We start from the raw sequence: 21,992 nt of genomic DNA, 5'->3' as shown, positions 1-21,992 counted from the left end.
CTATGAACAACATCTGACGTACACACTGTGGTCAATCAGTGTCATCCATTGAACTTACATGGCTCATATAAAAAGGTTCAGATTACATACCCATCAGAACATTTTTGAAGACAATTATGTGTTTTTGCATATTTACACTGAAAATGTCAACAAACAAAAAAATACATTGCTAACCAAACCAAGCCAACTATGAACAATAAATTTGAAATGTCGCATCCAACTTTGTTTCATTTGTTTTTTTTTTTTTTAACCCACAACAATATCCCTGTGTGTTTCTTGGTGTAAAACTGAATTATTGCTTGCAGAATATCTTTCACAATGCATGTTGAAAGATGAATGATGCCCCCAAACAGTTTTAGTGTTAATGTTATGTTGGCTACTATATTTAAAATACAGAATTTGCTTTTTGTGCACTGTATTATCTGTCCTTTCATCTTCGATTGGGCTGTGCCCAGGTGGAATTTTAACATTACACACCATCTCATCCTGCACTTTCTTCTTTGGCTTCTGACCAGACCTTTTTACTCAAAAAAGAGAAATCACATCTAGTTTCACCACTTTTTCTTCCATTCTTCAGATATACCCCAACATTCATTAAAGTAACAGCAGTTCTTTTATTTTTTTTTTACTTTTACCATGATTATCAAGAGTAAACATAAGAAGCATGTCTAACTCCCTTTGCTCTACATTGCCCAGACTGTTTCTAACTAAAGCAGTGGTGGTGGCCGGTGCTTGTAATTTTGAGTGTACCCCTTTTAAGTGTGGAGGGGACGGTGTCAGGTAAACTAGGACGTAGAGTGTGTGACCTGGTGTGGCCAAGCAGCAACTCGGTTAAAAGACATCAATAGTTCACTGTGCTGGATCTGTTTTTATCTGCACTGAGAGTGTGCGACTAATTTGCGCATCTTAGATTACCTTAGATAACCTTAGAGGGAACATTATGAATAAAAAATATAACTTGAAAGCAGTCATATGAAACATCTGGTCTCTAAACCAATCAGAAATAGAGAAGGGTGCGGTGGGACCTTCCCATCATCCCTCTGATTGGCCGTATGCACGTGTGTGTGCATGGGAATGTATTAGAATACCGATTTTATTGCAATTTACTGTGAAGATTTGTGGGCGAGGCGGCAGGAAGGCTCAGCTGAAAAGCGTTGGCCTCACAGTTCTGAGGTCCCGGGTTCAATCCCGGTCCCTGCCTGTGTGGAGTTTGCATGGTCTCCCCATGCCTGCGTGGGTTTTTGTCCAGGCACTCCGCCTGGGTTTCCGCCCACATCTCCAAAACATGCAACATTAATTGGACACTCTAAATTGCCCCTAGATGTGATTCTGAGTGCGGCTGTTTTGTCTCCATGTGCCCTGCGATTGGCTGGAAACCAGTTCAGGGTGTACCCTGCCTCCTGCCTGTTGACAGCTGGGAAAGGCTCCAGCACTCACTCTTGTGAGGATAAGCGGCCAAGAAAATGGATAGATGGATGGATAGATTTCTGGGCAATGACTGAACGCCACAAGCACCCAAGGCATCGTGAAAGTCATTTTATGTGATACCTTCATTATTTCTGTCTGGGGTAGCGGATCAATCAAGAATCATCCCTTGAACCAGCCTGCCAAATTGCACAAAGTGGCAAACGTATCCCCTCTAAAGAGTGCAGATGCATAGGCCAAGCATAACCGGCAGGAGAGGTAGTGCTGATCCCTGAAAGTACTCTAGATTTAACGGAGGGAAATGTACACCTCCGTGTGCATTAGTCTTTTCATGGTGTCATCATTTTCTCATACAGCTGATCACTAGAAATGGAGAGCAGTGGTGGGTACCTGCAGGGGAGCCCTCATTTCCAAAACAGGGAATTCACTGTATCCTAGAGACCAGCAGGAGGGGTACAGAGGGGAAAAAAAGCATTCCGCTGTCATCCGGGGGACAGAGGTTGTCACAAGGTTATCGCTTATGGTGCTCTCGCGGAAGAGGGTCACCACTAAGCACACCATTAGCCACAGTCAGCGCCACAGAAAGATGTGCTCTAAATCCATTATAATTGCACAGAATTTAGTTTACCAGCTTCAAAATGATAGTTTGCAGAACAACTATATTTACAGTGTTTGGACAAACCAAAAACAAACCAACTAATACCACAATAATCTAACTCATCTCAGTTAATAACTCTTCACAAAGTCATCAAAGTCTAAAATTGAATATACTTTAAAGGTTCGAAGAAATGGTCCATTTACTCCAAGAAAACAAAAAAAAAAGAAGGCAAACTCACAAGAGTTGCCATGTACTGTGATGAAGCAATGGTAGGTGTCGAGTGGGCATGGTTCAAATTGTTCTTTTTGTCCCCGCAATCACTTTCATAAATACAAGTCTCTGACTAGCTAAAGGCACTATCTCAATGGTGCCCACTGGATGAGTGAATGTTTTTTTTTCCCCGTCTGCAGTGAATTAAAGGGAAATCGTTTGGGAAATGAATTCAAAGGGAAAAACGTCTATACAAAGCCTACGCTATCTCTGAATAGCTTCCTCTCTGTTTTTAAGCACAATGACTTGAGTTAAGCAGAAGAACGTTTATTCAATTTGGACTTCACATGCATAGCTAAAATGTGCTCCAAATCACAACCCTACTCTGTTTTTAGTGTTATAGTTCACAAATGTTGTGCTCGTATGAAATGTTACTCAGTGGGTGCCCGTTCCCCAAAAATCGCCAATTAGGCCGCAGCCACAGGATAACATGACTGTATCTCCAGATGAGCATTTAGTCAAGCGGAGCAAGCAGCCATTTTAAATCAAGTCTTAATCCAATTGGTGTCTCGCAGTCTTCACTTCCCCATAGCGTCCGCGTCCAGTGTTCAGAATTGAGATGCAGCCAGCATTAAGAAAGATAAATGAGGAGGAAACTTACAGAGAGGGAGGGAGGGAGCTCAAACAGAGAATATGTATTCAAAGGAGAAGTTAATGTCGGTCTGTTAAATTCATATTATAATTAAAGTTGCTGTAGGCCAGTCTCGGCGACGCAGGCATAAAATCCAAAATAAAACTTCCATGGAAAAACAGAATTGTAAACTCCTCTAGTGACTTCCCGGGTCACACGTCTGCGACGCCTACGTACAAACATGCACATCCTCTATGCGAGTGAACGAAATCCGATGATTATATGAGCTCGGCGATGTTAACGAGGCTGCCTGAAACTGACAAAAATGGTGTAGGTGTAGGCAGTGGAAGAAAAGAATCGGATGAAGAATGGCTCAGTTGATATTCCGAATTATCAGTTTGAAGTATTTCACAGCAAAAGTATGCCGTAGCTCTTGATTGGTTTTACTTGAGTTGAATAGTAGGAAGAGTATACAGTGGCTATAAAAATTTTACACACCCTGTTCACATGACAGGATAGAAAAATGAGCAACATAAATTACATTAAAAAAATCCACCATTAGTGCGTTTTTAAGTGGGAAAGCGTAAAAAAAAAAATGGAGTTCCACAAGTATGAACACCGCTCATAAGGGGGAATGTGGCTGTATTCAGAATTTACCATCCCATCGGTCCATTTTCTGAGCTGCTTATCCTCACAAGGGTCATGGGAGGGCTGGAGCAAATCCCAGCTATCTTCGAGCTTGAGGCAGGATACGACCTGAACTGGTTGGTAGCCAATCCGTTAGCACCCCTTAGCCATAAGTAGAAAATCAAGTTCAACATTCTTTACCAGCATTTGTTCCAGTCGATATTTTCACAAGTGTGTGCATTAACTATTCGTCAAGCTAAGGTGGGTAGTCGGGAATTTATTCCGTAAAACTCTGCTCGTGTTTTAACTGGGTAAGTTATTTATCAAGGTTTTTTTTTCCTGCTTAGAATGAAAGCCTAACTCACTTCTATAGTCCAAAAAAAAAAAAAAAAAAAAAAAAAAATGCCACACTTGAATAATTCACCTATCAATCTGACTGTATCAAAGATGTGCAGGTGAGTAATTGCTCTACACTGGCCTTTAAAAAAAATCTGGTATGCACCGAATCCACAAGCGAATCTGCCAATCCTTGCCAACTTAAAATCAGCACGTCACAGGTCTAAAAACCTTAAAGTTCACACAAGAGTACTTCCCGGCTAAATCAACAAGACTTGTCGCCCCAGTCCGAACTCCTTCCCCCTCAGAAGCCATTAGCGCTCCGTGTTGTAGTTGTTCTTCAAGCTGAGGAACAACAACAATAGCCAACGCCAGTGCTTACACAGCAAGTGTCCAAATAATTTAGAATGTTAGACAGAAATCAATAGTTAGCAGTGTAATTCAGTAAACTCCAGATAATAAACAACCTAACAAGCACGGAACATGTACGAACTAGAACTGATGTCGTGCTCAACACGTTCAATTGCTTCTACTTGTAGCTCTCAAAGGTTTTTCGGTTTTCCAGGTTTTTATGTCGACTTGGTCTCATCCATCAAACTGCTTTGGGATTTTACCAAAGTCGTCTTCTCTTCTTCTTTTCCTTTCGGCTTGTCCTGTTAGGGGTCGCCACAGCGTGTCATCTTAGATGAACGCATATTTTTGTGGCACAGTTTTACGCCAGATGCCCTTCCTGACGCAACCCCTCTGCATCTAGCCGAGGAGAGAAGCTTACAGGACCTGGTATTCCCCAGGCGGTCTCCCATCCAAGTACTAACCAGGGCCAAACCCGTTTAGCTTCCGAGATCTTAAGAGATCGGGCGGATTCCAGCAAAGTCTCACCCATCTTTTGCCCTACCCCCTGTAGTTATCACTGTACCGATGGGCTGATATGTAGTCATTGCCAACTAAATTATTGTGATGAGTTTAAAAATTTGCTGAGCTCGTCACCATCGCTTTCCAGCTCATCACCATAACCACATTACAGTGGAAACTAGTGCACTGGCAATATAACACTTCCTCTATATTGCAATCCCAGCAGGCAACGCTTGTCCACATCCATTAAGATGAACCTGAGCCACCAACGAGGCCTAATATCCATCCTCAAGGCACAACGGCACCATGTGATACCTGAAATTAAATTACGGTTACGTAGCAAACCTCTGCGCCCGACACATCAATCCGGTCTAAATGGGAAAAGTGAAAACATCATAGTGCGCTTTGGGCATTTCTTTATGTATCCTTGAGGCAGGAGGGCACGCCGACGTGACAATACAAGCAATCGACTTCAATAAAAAGTCACTGATACACTCTTAGCTCAAGGCTCAGTAACCCCTAATTTATTTCCATCCTTAATATATTTACCTCGTCGAGAGAAAGAAAACAGATTGCCAGAGGCAGTGGGAAGTAAGATGATTTGGAACTCAATTCTGTTCATTGCTTGCTGCCAGCATGATACATCATGGAGAATTAAGATGCCTCCCCCCCCAAAGCTGAACTTCGGTAGCCATATTGGCACATCTGTCAACGGCCCATCTCCGACAGAGACAAATGGACCCATTTTGGCACACGTAGGCTGAGTCAAACGGGTAGCAATAACCACGATGAATAATGAGTCAACAAGGACCCCCGCTAAATTCATTTTTAACAATTAGCGTTGCTGCGGTTCTCATTTTTCTTTGGGAATATGTGCAGATACAATTACTTTGTTTGGGGGGGAAAAATACACATCAGCAAAAGTAGAGGAATATACTGGCTATTGTGCGGCAGCATTTCATCAACAGGTAGAGAGGCAAATGGGTAAATAATGCACATTTTACATTCCCTACTTTGAAGGAAATATCAGGAGCTGGTTGACAGAGATAAGCAGTATATTGCAGTTTCTGGGTCAAGTTCAAATAAAACGCCGAGTGCTCGATTCAGGGGCTTTGGCTTTGCTTCCACAAACTGCTGCTGGCAATTAAAACCTCCACTTGCTCATGAAAATATGCCTCGCCTTTCTTTCTTCAATTCTTGATAATTGTGGTGGTTTATCGTTTCTATATATGTGGCATATTGTTGTGTTTATTAAGTTCAATTCAAAAACTAGCATCTGGCTTCATGTTTTAAATTCACTTTGAACACAAAATTCAGCAAAAATATGCCTCAAAAGATGCAGTCGTAGCTTGGAGGTCAAACATATTCCTTCCCTAATGTGAGAAACTTAATCTCAGCGATCATCTGTAGCTAATATCTCGTGTTCTATGAGTTATGGGCGTGGTCACAGGACACCACTGTACACATATACCGTGTTTCCCCCAAATGGGTCCATCCCTCTTGTAGATGTTTTTCTTTCTCGTCGAAACTTAGTTGGTAGGTGATGGCCAGTCTTGAAATGTCCTTGAGGGAGAAAGCGAACTCATAATTTCTCTTGATGCTTCATCATCTGCATAAATGACAACGTGGGTGAGCTCTAATTGCCCTTGATGAGCTGCTTGGCACCTTGCAAGGCAGCAGGACCCGACATTGATTTTTTTTTTTCTCCCCCTGGCTCACGGATTCCATAAAAAGCCGCTTTTGTGCAGATGACGTTAATATATACGTTTGACTTTATCTTCCTTGTCAGACATGCTGTGTAAAAAAAAAAAAGGGAAAAATGGACTCTGAGGACATTTAGACGCTGGATATCGTTATCCCTGAGGAGCATCTCCTGGGTTGCTTGTAAAGAATGCCACACAGTCGGTCGTCTTTGCTTATAAGTCAAGTGCTACTAAATACACAGGGGTCTACTGGGAACCATTTTTCTCTCAACGCATTAACCTCCAGAAGGCAGCGCTACCTCTGTCCGGCACCATGACGACACGGCATTGCTCTTTTGCCTTTGTAGCGGGTGTCAAGCCACAAGAGACAGAGCGTGTTGATCACACATGTAGCCAGCCATTTTGAAGTACAGATTCAACTGAAAGATGTCAAAAGCAGAGGAGCGGTTTCAAAATGGAAATTGCGCACTTGGGTCTGTACACCGAGTCATGACCGAAAGAACAAGATCCTGGATACAAGCGGCCGAAATGAGTTTCCGGGCTCTCCCTTAAAGATAGGGTGAGAAGCTCGGTCATCCGGGAGGAGCTCAGTGTCGCGTCACCACTCCTCCGCATTGAGAGGAGCCAGATGAGGTGGCTGGTGCATCTGATCCGGATGCCTCCCGGACGCCTCCCTGGTGACGTGTTCTGTGCATGTCCCACTGGAAAGAGACCCCAGGGAGGACCCAGTACACGCTGGAGGGACTATGTCTCTCGGCTGGCTCCGGAACGCTTCGGGATCCCTCCGGAACAGCTGGAAGAAGTGGCTGGGGAAAAAGAAGTCTGGGTATCCCTGCTGAAGCTACTTCCCCCGCGACCCGACCCGGAAAACCAGTAGATAATGGATGGGTGGTCTGTACACATAAAAGACAAGCAGCAACAATTGTACTTGTGCACAAGATAGCAGAGATATTTAGGTTTATATTTCTTTAAAGAAAAACGTTTTTGTCCCTCCTTTAGCAGCTTACATGCACTGAGACCTGGCGGGCAAACAGAGAGGCGTTAGTGTACTCTAGAGGCATTTAGAATTGGTTCAGGTTTCGTCACAGTTTTGTTGTTACACATTAATCCCTTAGGCCGGGGTCGGAAAACTCTGGCTCGCGAGGCATGTCCGGCTCTTTTGATGTTGCATATGGCTCGCAGCGCCCTCATCACTACATACTGTACAAAGTCATTTCCGTCACGTAGGCGACGCAAATGAGCAGAGGGAGTTTGTCCGAGTGGGATTGCCGTAGTTCACCGTAGCAGTCGGTGTGCACAGGCGTAGAAGGGTCCGACGCAGACCAGGTAGCAAGAACTAATTGTGCAAACGATCGCTCAAAGAAAAAAAGATGGGGGGTTCTACAGTTTTCGGCAAGACTGGAAAGCCATTCACAGATGGAGGAGTATATATACATTTATACATGGCTTTTGACAACTTTTCGCATAAAGACGAGATAATCAAAGGCATAAAACACATGCTATTGATGGCAAGAACTATTCACCAACGTAACATCATGATGGCAAATCAAACTGAATTACGGTCACGATTAACGGAGGGAAGTCTCAACGCCTGCATGAAGCTTAATCTAACGACGTACAAAAAAGACTATAAAGCCATCAGCAAAACTAGGCAGCACCAGAAGTCACATTCAAGGTAAGAAGCCCTTTTGTCATCACTGGTTAGCAACATCATAACAATGTTATTTAAAACAATTCAGAGACTTATTGTACTCTAAAAGTGTTGGTTCTACATAAATGCTCAAATACATCTGTATTTAGTTTTTAAAATATTGCATGGCTCTTTTGAAATTACATTTTGCCATTTATGGCTCTCACAGCCAAAAAGGTTCCCGACCCCTGCCCTAAGGCAATATTTTTATTATTATTTTTATTGTTCGTCAAGTAGCTGTTGCAGTTTTTATTAGAGTGTATTAATTGTTGGTTTGTTTATTGTTACACTTCCTCAAGGTTCAGAATAATGTCAATTGCTTCTTTTATTTGAAGGGAAGAAAAATAATTTAATCTGATTTGAAATTTTTGGGGAAAATAAAAGTGTGTTTATTTTAAAGCCGTATCACCAAGCCTTAAACATATTTATTAAACTATCCAATTTTTTTTAATAGACTGGCATAGAAAAATAGAAAAATGTATTCAGCCGTGATACAGTGGGTTCATGCAAAGCTAAAACAAACAACCCTGGCAATCGAGAGCCGCGAGTTAGCTAATCGTGCTTTGTATCCTCTAAAGTACTAATTAAGTTGGATCAACACTGCGATTGATTGAAAACGACATTCACTTCATTATGTGAGTCATGAGTGTAAAGATTGCGAATGATCATGAGCTACCTGAGTGAAGTGGAATAAAACAGCTATAGCAAGAGAAGTAGGATCCACACATCTCCCACAATTACAGGCTCTCAGCAGCCCGAGCAGCTTGTCAAAGTGGCTTCAATCCAAACATCTATAACTGATGCTCCGCAAACATACTGACACTTGGAGCAGGGCGGATAAGCAGCTCTGAGCTCAGTCATTTACAAGTGAGATGAGTGCTTCAATCAATAGTTATTTTATTCATCTCGCTGCGAACACTGAAGGAACACAAATCATTTTACTGAGCATGCGCGACTTCTATCGGCTATGATGGATGACATGGGTTTGATTTAGGGCACCATCAAAAGACTCGTGAAATATTAGACTTCAAAACAGCTGACGTTGCTCGAGAGGCGGGGTACACCCAAGACTGGTCGCCAGTCAACCGCAAGACATAAATCAACCATCCATTGAAGCTCACATTAACACAGATGGACAGTTTAGAGCAGGGTTGCCCAGACTTTTTTACCCCAAGATCTACTTCTCAAGCATCCAGTCTCTCACGATCGGTGGGAAGGGTCACAAAGATCACAAAGATCTACCCACTACAAAATGCAAAACATTTTTATTTTAAAGTATATTGAGGATTCTTTAAGTGTAAATGTATGTTAGTGTGCCTTGCATAACCGCATGAGCCAATATTACACAACATAATTAACTTTAAACATTTTTTGTATCTATCTGAGTTCACGTCGATGATCGCTAAACACCATACGAATGAAAATGCACACCTGGGCTGTGTCAACTCACGTCCGTGGATTCGTCCAACTGCAGTGAGAAACACTCACAATCTCCGTTGTCCTTCCACACATCAGTGCCGTGTAACTACTCCTTTACAGCTGCAGAGATTTTATTAAAAGGTAATATTTCCGCCTTATTTTTAAAAGATCGGAACAACGAGTCAGCTATGCCTCTTTTATGTGTGATGTGGCGAACGAAAGCTTTTCGGCGGAATATCGGTGTCGTGTTTTCCATAAACCGTTCGAAGATGCCACTCCATATTTCACTACACTGGCAAATGAGGCAAACGCACTTTGAAAATGACATTGTAAAAAAAAAAGAAAAATTCCGCCTCCCGTATGAAAATGATACGTTTTTGTCTACTGCAGCATCCATACTCAAGCAAGAGCTTATAATAGGGGGGAACTCACTGACAGCATGTTTTCCTTTACTGTCGTCATTTGCACATGCGCGGTGAGCTAAAATAAAGAAAAAAATACGGCTCGCGTCTTTTTTTTTTTCTCAGCACGCCGCTACGATCGACCGAAACTGCCTCGCGATCGATCGACGCATTGACGCACCCCTGATTTAGAGTCTACGATCTAACCTCAGAAGATTGTTTTTGAAAAACACAGGACAGAGCAGAGATTCGAACCCCGAACCCCAGCCCTGCGAGGCAGATGAATGGTGTCTATTAGAAGAAGCCACGATTTGGGGAATACTGTAATCGTAGACTGAATCCTGCACTTTGATTTCAATACCACAACATGGAAAATACGATACGGTCTAAAGGCAGAGCAAACAATCCGTTGCCCTTGTGTGGGGAAAAAACAAAAAAATACATGGAGTTAAAAATGAAACCATTGCTGAAACATTAAACGAATCATAAAAAAAGACAGGAGAAATAACTAATGGGGAAGACGCTAAAGCTGCAGAGATAAAAGGAAAAATGATGCATAGGTTTGTTCCTGTGGGAGTCTTTTGGTGAGTATGATATCATCCCTCTTATGAAAAATGCTTCTATCCCACACGCACACACACACACAAGACATGCCTTAAATAACTTTTAATCAAATTTCATAGTGTGGGTTTTTAGGCTACTCACATCAAGGTTCATAAGCAAACGCATACAGGAAAGTGACACGTTAGATAAGAGCGCTTATTGCCTCATATTCTGAGGGAGGGCAACATTTTAAAATTAATACAGAGATATTTTTGCCTCCATGATAATTGTTTGTACTTATTTATAGATTTTTCATCTTGCATACACGATTTCAGTAACCCTGGTTACACCAGCAAAAGGTTAAGGCTATACCGCCACAACTGTTGAGTGTGGAGATTTTGACAAATTTGAATTTTGACAAGGCAGTTAGACTGAACAGACGTGAAATGTTAACTTATCTGAAAGAAAAGAAGCAGTGTCTCGATTCATTATCAGATGCTCACAGGGAGGTGGATGTGAAACGGAGAAGGGCTCGCTCTACGTTTGGGGTACGTAAGCTCAATGCTGAAGTCTTGTCTTGTCTTCACTAGCTTCCAGCTTCTGGCTCAGCCAGCTGTCTGCATTTCTTTTTTCCACTCACTTGCACAGAGCAAATGCCCTTAATAACCATTTAGCTGCTGAGGCACGCTTGTCGGTCCTCTATTCACAGCCTTAGCTGCTAATTACCTTTTCAAGGCAACGGACATTTCTATGTTGCCTCAATGCCTTCCTTTTCTTTCACCAAGAGGTCAAGCCGGCTAACTGGTGTGAGGGATTAGCAAACTGTACAATTCCCCAGAAACCTCATTTTTGTTCTGATTATGAAAGCGTGTATAAAAATCTGAACGTGGGAACGTACCACGAAGATGATTTCGATTGATGGTTTTGGTCTTCGTGAAGATGGATTGAAATATAAATCGCGAGATCAACGATCCACACGGAACTGAAATACGTCAAATGGCGATGCCGCTACTGCAAATATAGGATTTCCTGCACAGCAGAGGCGGGCTGAAATTATATTCGTCATTAAAAATTAATGATATTTTATTACATATAACATTAACTTTTATAGAGGAGATGCGTGATTTCACACAGTAATTCCTACAGACGCGGTCATCTACTAATTAATACGATGTTACCACCTCAGTTATGTTGAAAGCCAGGGTTCTTATCTGCTATCCATAATTGGACCCCTATTTAAAAATCTTTAAATCATCATGCCTTTCGTCGTCACGGCCACTCCACTCCAGTCAATACGTTTCAAAAAGCTGACGTTGATGCAAAATTATTCTGGTGAATTTAATAATTGACCTCATCTTAAGGGAGATGTTTTGGGAAAAACAAGGTCATGTTTCAAGAGATTACAAGCCCCTCTAACTCGGAACATATTGTAGGAAGTGAAGTAGAAACCATGCTTGGGTAGTCATTGACTTCCTGTGCTGGTCAACTGGGACAGACTAAGACCTGTATCAGAGGTGACTGCATGCATACCTTAGTAAACTTGCCCCGTTGCTCCAGTTCCTCCATGTAAACAATAGTCTTCTTCTGTAATTGTTTTATCAAATACAAAACGGCCGGCTTAATGGAATCTTTCAGCAAAATGCATTACATTTCAACAGCAAGTTAGTTATTTTTCCAGACGCTGTTTTTGGACCTTGGAAGCTGTAAATACAATTTAACAGAGTGCTTCTCGCCTCCTGGGCCCATATAGTGAGGTGCCCTTTACCAAAGCACATAACCTCTATTTCCCGCTGGACAGCTTTGTTTGCACGGGGGCCTCAGGTGTCTGATGCGAATGTGTATGGCTGAAAATGATGCAGTGCTTTAAAAAAAACAAAAACAAAACAAAAAAAAAAACATGTACTTAGCAGGAAAAAGTCCATACTATTGAACAAGCATTAGTAAACCAGTCAGGTTTAGTAATTTCTAGTTTCACCAGGAATCTTAAAATATGGAAATGGGGTTGGATGCCTTAATAATAAGCAATGCAGAACGTTTCTGGTTAAATGGTGACTCAAATTAAAAATTGCAGTTGCCGTTTTTACACCTCCCCGCAGTATACCCTGACATGTATCATTAACACATTCTCATATCAACAGATATTTTTCTGTCTTTGAACTCTACATCAGTTGTTGCCTTTTAAAGGCTGCGCAGAATATTACAACTTCCACCATCCGCACCTTGAAGCCGGAGTCATAATATGCCTTAAATGTCATACACGCGTTGCACTGTCGTAATATGACAACTCATTTCAGGCAGCATCGAAGAATTAAGCCTGCGCACGTCCCTTTTGCTTTTTCATCTATGCAACTGTGAAGTAAAAGGACATCTTTAATGTCCAGATATTTAACGGCGTGTCCGGGCTCGCCTAGTGTTTCAGTTTCATGATCGTTGGAGATTAATGCTGGCAATCATGTGGATGACTAAGCACAACTGTTCCTGGTTTTATTTTTTTGCTAAATTTCAACCTTCTGTTTTGTTTTTGTGTCTACCGAGTTTAAGGACTAATAATGTCCCTCAAAACTTTGCCTCTACAGTAAATAAAGTCAATAAAACTATTGATATTATTAATGGTAATTTGGACTCAAAAATGAATCATTCCAAATTGATGGCTCTACACTTATATGGGAAATGTTTTTAACAGTTGGGCAAATGGAAAGGAACTATGGAACAGATTGTGGTTGACCTTTTGTACAATTTCCACTTGTCAAACAGATTGCAGCCGCATCCCTAATGTATGCTCGAAAAACAAACTACACTAACACGTAACAGTACGCACTTCCATATGAGTGGTCACTTTGGGCCACAGACGGGTTTTTTTTTTTCTAGTGGAGGAAAATGTGAAGTAGGCAAGTCTTTATTTCCCAAAAGCACTTTGTTTGGCATTAAAAGCATGTATGCTAACAATAATGAGAAGCGGGAGGGAGGCCAAGAAATACAGCTGTTTTCGCATCTGGGCCAACTGTTGCTGTGCTCGTCTGATGAAAACATTCGCCAGGAACGTAGATACATTTACATTTAATGACTTCCTGGTAAAATAAAGGGAAGTTCGGGAGGATACAGTGAAGAAAATAAGTATTTGAACACCCTGCTACATTGTAAGTTCTCCCACTTGGAAATCACAGAGGGGTCTGAAATTTTGTCCACTTTGAGAGGGATAATCTAAAGAAAGAAAAATCCAGAAATCACAATGTATGATTTTTTTAACAATTTATTTGTGTGATACAGCTGCAAATACTGTAAGTATTTGAACACATGAGAAAACCGATGTTAATACTTGTACAGTAGCCTTTGTTTGCAATTACATAGGTTGTTCACCAGGTTTGCACACACTGCAGGAGGGATTTTGGCCCACTCCTCCACAAAGACCTTCTCTAGATCAGACAGGTTTCTGGGCTGTGGCTGAGAAACACAGAGTTTCAGCTCCCTCCAAAGATTTTCTATTGGGTTTAGGTATGCAGACTGGCAAGGCCACGCCAGAATCTTGATTTGCTTCTTACGAAGCCACTCCTTGGTTTTCCTGGCACTGTGCTTTGGGTCATTGTCATGTTGAAAGACCAAGCCACGACCCATCTTCAATCCTCTGACTGAGGGAAAGAGTTTCTTCCAAAAATATCTCAAATACATGGCCGCGGTCATCCTCTCCTTAATACAGTGCAGTCGTCATGTCCCATGTGCAGAAAAACATCCCGAAAGCCTGATGCTACCATCCCCATGCTTCACAGTAGGGATGGTGTTCTTGGGATGGAACTCATCAGGGTCAGAAATCTAGCTGATAGACAGGTGTTCAAATACTTATTTGCAGTTGTATCACACAAATAAATTGTTTAAAAAAAATCATACAGTCTGGATTTTTCATTTTAGATGATCTCTCACAGTGGACATGCACCTACGATGAAAGTTTCAGACTCCTCCATGATTTCTAAGTGGGAGAACTTGCAATATAGGAGGGTTGTTCAAATACTTATTTTCTTCACTGTATGAAATGTAATGTCAAAAAAAGAAAAAGAAAAAAAAGATACAATTTCACTCGCAGGGACCCAAGATCCGATTCTGGAATGAAAGATTTACCTGAGTAGGACCAATAGGAGTCCCCAGCTGCCCTCCTGTCCCTTATTAGATCTGCGCTCCCATGATGCCTTGCGTCAGCACGGTGAGGCTGGGCATCTGATGCAACTGTGTGGAGAAGAAAAGATTTAGGAAGGCCGCCAAAATATGATTGGCAAATGTTAATGTTGTGCTAAGCCTGTGGGTTGTAAATATGACACATTCATAGAATTTCCACTCTTTGAATTTTGTATTACTGCCTAAGTGTCTGATCAAATGAAGGCTGCTGAAACTCCCAGCATGCTGGTAACCACGGAGATAGATAATGATCAAAATATCTACCACCCCGATGTCTTATCCTTAAAAGCAATAACAAGAAACGTGTGCCAACGAAAACCTCTCGCTTCCAGACCAGTAAGCATCGTTTGACACAGAGCCTGAACGGCTGGCAATGATCATCACCATCAAGACCTGCAGACAACAAGATTTGCCAGCCTGCAGAGCCGGTGATGTGTTGTGCACTCCAACAGTTACCAACAATTACATCCATTTGAGCAGCAGCTGGCCTGGAACTCAGCTGCACCACTGATGCGCTACAGCATGGCTGCCACAAGCAGTGACACTGTCAACTGCACAGGATTCAAGCACAGTTTCTTGTTGTACTTTGACAACCATCAAACTGTTTTGTTTTTTAAGTGGCTCGGTCTTCAAAATCTACGTACTTAACACTGAAAGCTCTAGAATTTATTTCTACCTGGAACTATATGACCCTAAAATCGCACAAAACGTCCAAGTGCCGACATAACAAGAGATTGAAGGATTAAGTCTTTGGGCGTCACGGTTTCTCTTTTTCTTTTTTCAGGTTTTTCTCCATCAGAGCCGGCACGTCAGCAAAAGGTGTGAGAAGATGAGAACAGAGGAGTATACAAATACAAATGGGAATTGTAAAACAACAGAGATCCAAAACACCTGAAATGGAACTTACTGCATACACAGAAAACACTGTGTATAATGAGCATTAAAAAGAAAAGTCAACCTTTTATAAATGTATGCCGGCGTGTAGAGGTTACGAAAAAGCTGTACACTGTACTTTCATTCCAAATATGCCAGCGCCCCCTAGAGGTGTAGCCGACACTTTCATTCCACTGCATATATGTACAGTTGAGCTCAAATGTTTAGATACAAAGGCACATTGTGATTTTTTTTTTTTTTTTTTTTGCCGAAAGATAATGTCTTTTCTGAAATGCTTGACAGTTTAATTTGAATCCTATGAAAATATAATTAAATGTGTTTCGCCTGGTTTATGTTTTCTTTAAAAAAAAAAATGTACACATCTTGCAAATTTTGCTGGCCTAATCAAACATATGAACACAACTGTGTGTTTTCTCAGTTACTAAATAAAACTAGGGCTGTGAATTTAAACATAGGAGCAAGTCAATAAAAAGAATGTATTATGTGCTCAAATAATGTGGTTAGTTTCAGAATGATTTTATCATACAGATATTTTATGTTTTGATCATATGGGTAGTAGCAAAAGCACAGATTATAAAAATGCATCATACATAGGTTGAAGGATTTTCCAACATTTTGACGTCAACCTTAGGGGTGCGTATTATACATGGGTGTGCAATATTGATTGCATACACACTACACAAATAAATTTTACCAAGCAGATTTGAATATTTTAGTTGAACTGAATAATATTAAAAAAATCGCTAAAGCTGCATAAAACATCATCTGAGCATTATAATGGCGACAAAAGTGTGCATCCTGTATTTTTTCATATCACAAAATGAAACGCAGGGTTAAAAAAAAACAATCGAGTTCCATTTTTTTTTTCCAATATCATGGACCCCTGAAAATAACTAGAAAAGCTTTTCAACATGGGGTGTTGTCAGAGTGAATAATTTTACTTGATATTAGATTTAACGGACACTAGGGCTGTGTGAAATTTTCCCATCTCGATTATTTTCACAATTATGTTAATACTGTTTGCAAGTATTCAAAATGGTTTAAAGCTGCTGTATTAGTACTTAAACATTTTATTAACAAAGTATGTAATAGGTAAATTAAAGACAAACAAAAAAGAAAGATTTAAAAAATCTTGCAAGAAGAAAAATATTTTTTATGCCACAGTACAAGAAATGTAGGCAAATATAAAATAACGGGCAATGAGTTTACAGTCTTGACTGTTTTTACAGGTATGCTCGACCCCAAATAATTGTCCTTGTGGGGATAAGCGGCTTGGAAAATGGACATGAACCTCCCTTGGGGGGACTCAAGATGCCTTCAAATGTAAACTCTAATTTTCAAGTAATGACGGTACATATGGGGTTAACATTATTGCTACTTAAATGTGCATCATCTTTCATAACAATACAGCTACATAAAATCTAATAATACAAAAAAAAATAGCAGGACTGAATACTCTAAGTGTCTTTTGCCAACAAATACACTTCTCAGGGTTAATATTTAAAACGGTACACCCGCGAGTCACTTTGCACCGGCAATTCTCCTAAAAACATACCAGAAGAAAAATAAAAAATACAAAAACTGCTCACACCGCTGACACAAAGTTTTAGTGGTTTCGAAACGAGAAACGCAGACTGTAAAACAATGCCACAGTAATACATGATGGCAATAGAACCCAGAATCAATGAGTGAAAAGTCATCGACTTTTTATGTCTAGTGTATCCATCACCTCATCCCCTCTCACCCCTCCAGCCACTTAAAATAATCTTGGCTGTTACTAACAGTTGCATCATTACTGGGGATTAATTAAACGCCGCTGCATCAATCCGAGTTCTCCCTTGCACTTTAAGTCAGCACATTGACGCCTCCAAAAATGGCATTCGCCACGACGTGAGCGTACTCCAGATCGAACGCAACGTGCTCGGAGGAAGGTCACGGAGGCTACGGTGGAAACGTCATAAATAGCCGCTTTGTGATCACATCTATCAACTTGCGGTGGATTAAAATGATGCGTGTGAAACGGAGAGGGAGGCTGCATCTGCGGCAGAGACTCGGAGCGCGTTTGAAGGAAGGTTGTGAAACAGGAGGGCCGCGCAAGCTTTGATCAGCGCGCATAGGAGACAGCTCCATGTCAACAGTTTACTCTCATCCATGTCAGCTGTCCCCCGAGGGGAAAGGATTAAAGCCACAGCCTCGCTGATTGAGCCGAGCAGAAAATGCATTTTATGCTGGGCCTCAGACAGAGGATAGCCCTGCTGCACTTAAACTATAAACCTTAAACCATCTCTGTTAAATAAAGTCAACGCGTGCAAATTACGATTACAATCTAATGCTTTAACTCGGACTCCTTGCGCCTTTTAGCCACGTTTTCAAGTTTTTACATGTGATTACTTCAGGAAGAAACGAGTGTCAGAGGACCTATGGATCAAAAGAGCATGTAACGTCTCGGCAGCATACAAACTCCTTCCCCACTTTCCGTCGCCCTGAGGGCAATCTCCTCTGCTGCTCTACTGAGCTATTTGTTCCATAATATCACACTCAACAACAAGCCAAGAACCTCCCGAGAGCCTTGGGAAAAAAAAAAAAAAACAACAGCAGCCTAACAACCACCACAGGACCGTTTCACCAGCATTAGACATCTGGGAGTCAAGTTAAAATATCATGTGCATCCCAGGTATTAGCATCAAGTGCATGCAGTGGACAAGCGTGTTTAGTTATTCTGCTACGAAAGATGAGGTATCTATTAGTGGAAAGGCATTTAGAGAGGCCTTGACATGAACAGACACATTTTTAGAATAACAAAAATTTCTGCCACGAAACGATAAATAATAGTCGTAAAACCATACGCGTGGTTGCATGGTTGCATGGTTCTAGAGCCACACACACTCAGTTTGTGGGACATCCTTGTCAGCAAGTCATCCAGAAAAAGAAAATGCCCAAGGTTTAGAGTCACTATAAACTTGAGCTCAGCAAGACGCACGATATGCTGGAAAAATATGGTATGTTTTTCGAACAACCACAACTGAAGATATCCACAGCATTACCGTAATTTCCGGGCTATAGGCCGTGACTTTTTTCCACACGCTTTCAACCTTGTGGCTTATGGGGTGATGCGGCTAATTTGTGCATTTTTTGTAACAGACGCAAGGGGGACTCGAGCGGAAAAGATAAGAGTGAGGCCAGTGGAATGTATGTGCTGAGGAAGTGACTTTTACCGGTATGTTTTTTTTTTTTAACCGGCCCGGTTAGCACTGTGCTAGTGTGTTGCTGCTGTGTTACTGCCACGTGTCAGTGATTTTTACTGGTATGTTTTTTTTTTTTAACCGGTCCTGTTAGCGCCGCGCTAGCGTGTTTCTGCTGTGTTACTGCCACGTCGCAGTGATTTAGGTATGTATTTTTTTAACCGGGTCTGTTAGTGCTGTGCTACCGTGTTGCTACTGTGTAGCTGCCGCAGCTGATTTTTTTTTTTTTTTTACCGGTATGTTTTTTTTTTTAACCAGCCCTGTTCGTCCCACCGTTTTGTCGCTATGTTAAGCTAAGCTAAGGTATCAAAAGTTTGAAAACTCTCTGTGTATCGTCTTTCTTTGTAAATATCTCGTGTTTCAATGTGGGCACTTGTGGCTTTTACACACATGCGGCTTATGCATGTACTAAATGGTATTACCTTTAGAAATGTACTGGGTGAGGTTTATAATCCGGTGGGCTTCGTAGGATGGAAATTACGGTAGTTAAGATGCACGTTACACAATGTCCAAAACATGTTTATGCTCACATAACCGGTGTTTAATTTTGATTGACACAGCTAGAGTGATAAACAAACAAAATGTTTCCATGCACTGCGGTGTCCTAACTCAAGACTAGACTTACTATGCCATACAGTTTCTACTAAATGGGCGAAAAATGACTCAAAATATTTCAAGCAAAACTGAAACTGTGTATCATGATATGATGTACACTCCATCGCTCGTACCGCTTTTAGCAAACACAAATCAACCATAAATAAAATAACACCAGGCTTGTTTTTGTTGCCTATCTTTGAATAATGAGCAAAGCCGCATGCTGGGGCAGTCTAATGCACACAACTCTCAATTTGCTCCTTCTGCTACTGCTGCGGCGGCGGCAGCGGCGGCGCGAAAGTTCACCGCACCCCCCGAGGCTTCCCACAGGTCCCAAGAGCAGATAAGTCATAGCAGGTCCAAACAGTGTGGGTTGACTGATTCAGTGGGGCAAAGAAGATGCCACGCTGAGCAACAAACAGATTTGCTAATACGGCTGCTTCGACAAATGGGATAAAGGAAGTAGAACATAAAAAAATAATAATAATAATAATATTGCTCTTGCCAGCGGGGGATTTTTATCTTTGTCGCTGTAATTTATGTGAGAAATTGTTAAAAGGCATAGTGTCTATTGCCCCCCCCTCCACACACACACACACACACACACACACACACACACACACACAGACAAAGGCAAAACATGATTCTCATAGCTTGCAATCTTATTTTTTATTGACTTTTTAAAAATTAGTTGCCTGCTCAATAAAATTAGTCTCTCTAAAGAATAAATGTCATATGTCCAAGATTTCTCTTCCTACCCCTTTTATATGAAGACAATTGTCTGTTACATTTCTCAGTTTTAGTCCTTAAAGTGATCATTTTGTGCATTTGGATTGTAGAAAACCAACCACTTGGGTTTCCTGTTAATTATCCGAAGCAGTGATGACCTCCCAGTTTGAAAGCTTCTACCTGAATGCCATCGCCACTAATTACTATAATAATTAACAACATAGCACTGTGACTTTGCGCCAACATGACTGTCGGAAACGGGAGACACTCGCCCAAAATCATTTTCACATTTGATAACTTGAGACCATTTCCAGGCACAAATTGTGTGAGCAATTATAAACAGATTGATAATGCGAGATTGAGATGATGCCAAGGTTGTCGCTTAATGACGTGCGATGGCCAACAATTTAACGCGTCAACATTCTCAACTCACAGATATCAACGGCATCAAATATTTGCTGGTTTCACTTACTTAAAAACTTGAAAATTAAAACAACGTGAATCTTGTACAAGTTTAAACACAGACACCTTTTCAGTCACTCACATTTGACGAGCGCGACCGCGCCTTTATGCTAGCAAATCTGCACAGTTAAGCACGAAAAATCGCGCGCGGAAAATTTGTTACGAGTACAAAAAAAAAATAGATATTGAAAGACTGCTTATTTTGTGTAGTCTTGACATTAATTTACGTGTTTATTTCATTAACGTTGTTAACTAAACAAGCCTGCTCCTAAACGGAAACAGGAAATGCAAGTTAACCGTACTGAGCATGTACGGACGTTAGGCCGAAAGCGCATGTTCAGAGCTGCTTCACGTACTGCAAGCACATTTACGTCGAATGTCATCAACATAATGAGCCATGTCAAAGGAAATTCAGTTACAGCAGGGGTGCTCAATGCGTCGATCGCGAGGCAGTGTGACGGCGTGACCCCCCCCGCCCCAAAAAAAAGACTTTAAACTATCTACCACCTCGTCACTTGATTCAGGTGTGGCCAATACGTCGAGCGCACGCACATAAAAGGCACGTTCTAGCAAGCTGGCCTCCTATTTACGGCAGTCCCGCAATCTGCCCCCCCACAACAATACATCACAATTGCCGACAGGAATGTTTGTTCCAATGTGTCGCTAGCTTGTAGCCACTAACGCTGATTTTGTTGAACTAAACTTTCAGCATCTTCCTAACATTGCGGGTATAGACTGTTCGTGTTTATTTAACTTTTCTTCAGATAAAGTTTGTCGGATCAAGAATTTTTATTGATGAAAAATTCTAGTTTTATATGATGTTCAAAAAATATTTCATTCATTATTTTCATTTCTGATTTTGAAATTTTGGTTTTCTATTTTAATTATGTATGCGTTTATTTTATTTATTTTACAGTTGTGTTATATTAATCCAGTAAGTTATTTTAAGGTCTTGAGATTCCATCCCTAATCACACCCGCAACCTTATCTGCGAGCATGACCGACCACACCTGTAATTTTTTCAATATCTTTTACATGTTTCTCATCACAGAAAAGGTTGAGAGTTCAGCAAATCTTGCAAAACAAGATTATTTTAAGGATTAACAACACATGTAAATGTTTTTTTTAACCATGTCAAAAGGGAACTAGTGCTGCAGAGAGGAGAAATATGAGAAGAGTCGTGGAAAATGCAAATTAGGTAGCTACAATTGTCCCGTTTTAGTTGACATATGCAGTACACAAAACTCTGTGTAAAGATCGTGAGGAATTAACGCCAGTAAAGGAGTTGCGAATTTCAAAGTAAACTGCCTCAACCGGGCTTCGGGAGGCTAAACGTGTTTTGGATGGCATCTTTCACCTTGCTGGCGCCATGAAGGAAATAGCCGCAGAAAAGCTCACAATGTCTTCGTGCCATTACCGTGTGATGTCGCCGCCCATTATCTTGCGAATGCTCACATCATTTACAAAACAAA

General features: G+C 41.2%; 1 protein-coding gene across 1 annotated transcript in view; it reads right to left on the bottom strand.

Moving 5' to 3' along the window:
- The window catches only part of ca16b (carbonic anhydrase XVI b), a 131,509-nt gene that overhangs the window by 77,166 nt on the left and 32,351 nt on the right, over window positions 1–21,992 (bottom strand). The window contains exon 2 of the mRNA XM_061831416.1: window positions 14,546–14,650. Within this exon, the coding sequence (XP_061687400.1) occupies window positions 14,546–14,650 (105 nt within the window). The remainder of the gene's footprint in view (window positions 1–14,545; window positions 14,651–21,992) is intronic.

The sequence above is a fragment of the Syngnathoides biaculeatus genome, chromosome 10 (assembly GCF_019802595.1).
Source record: "Syngnathoides biaculeatus isolate LvHL_M chromosome 10, ASM1980259v1, whole genome shotgun sequence".
Lineage (NCBI taxonomy): Eukaryota > Metazoa > Chordata > Actinopteri > Syngnathiformes > Syngnathidae > Syngnathoides > Syngnathoides biaculeatus.
The sequence above is the reverse complement of the archived record's forward strand: the minus strand, read 5'-3'. Positions and strand labels throughout refer to the sequence as shown.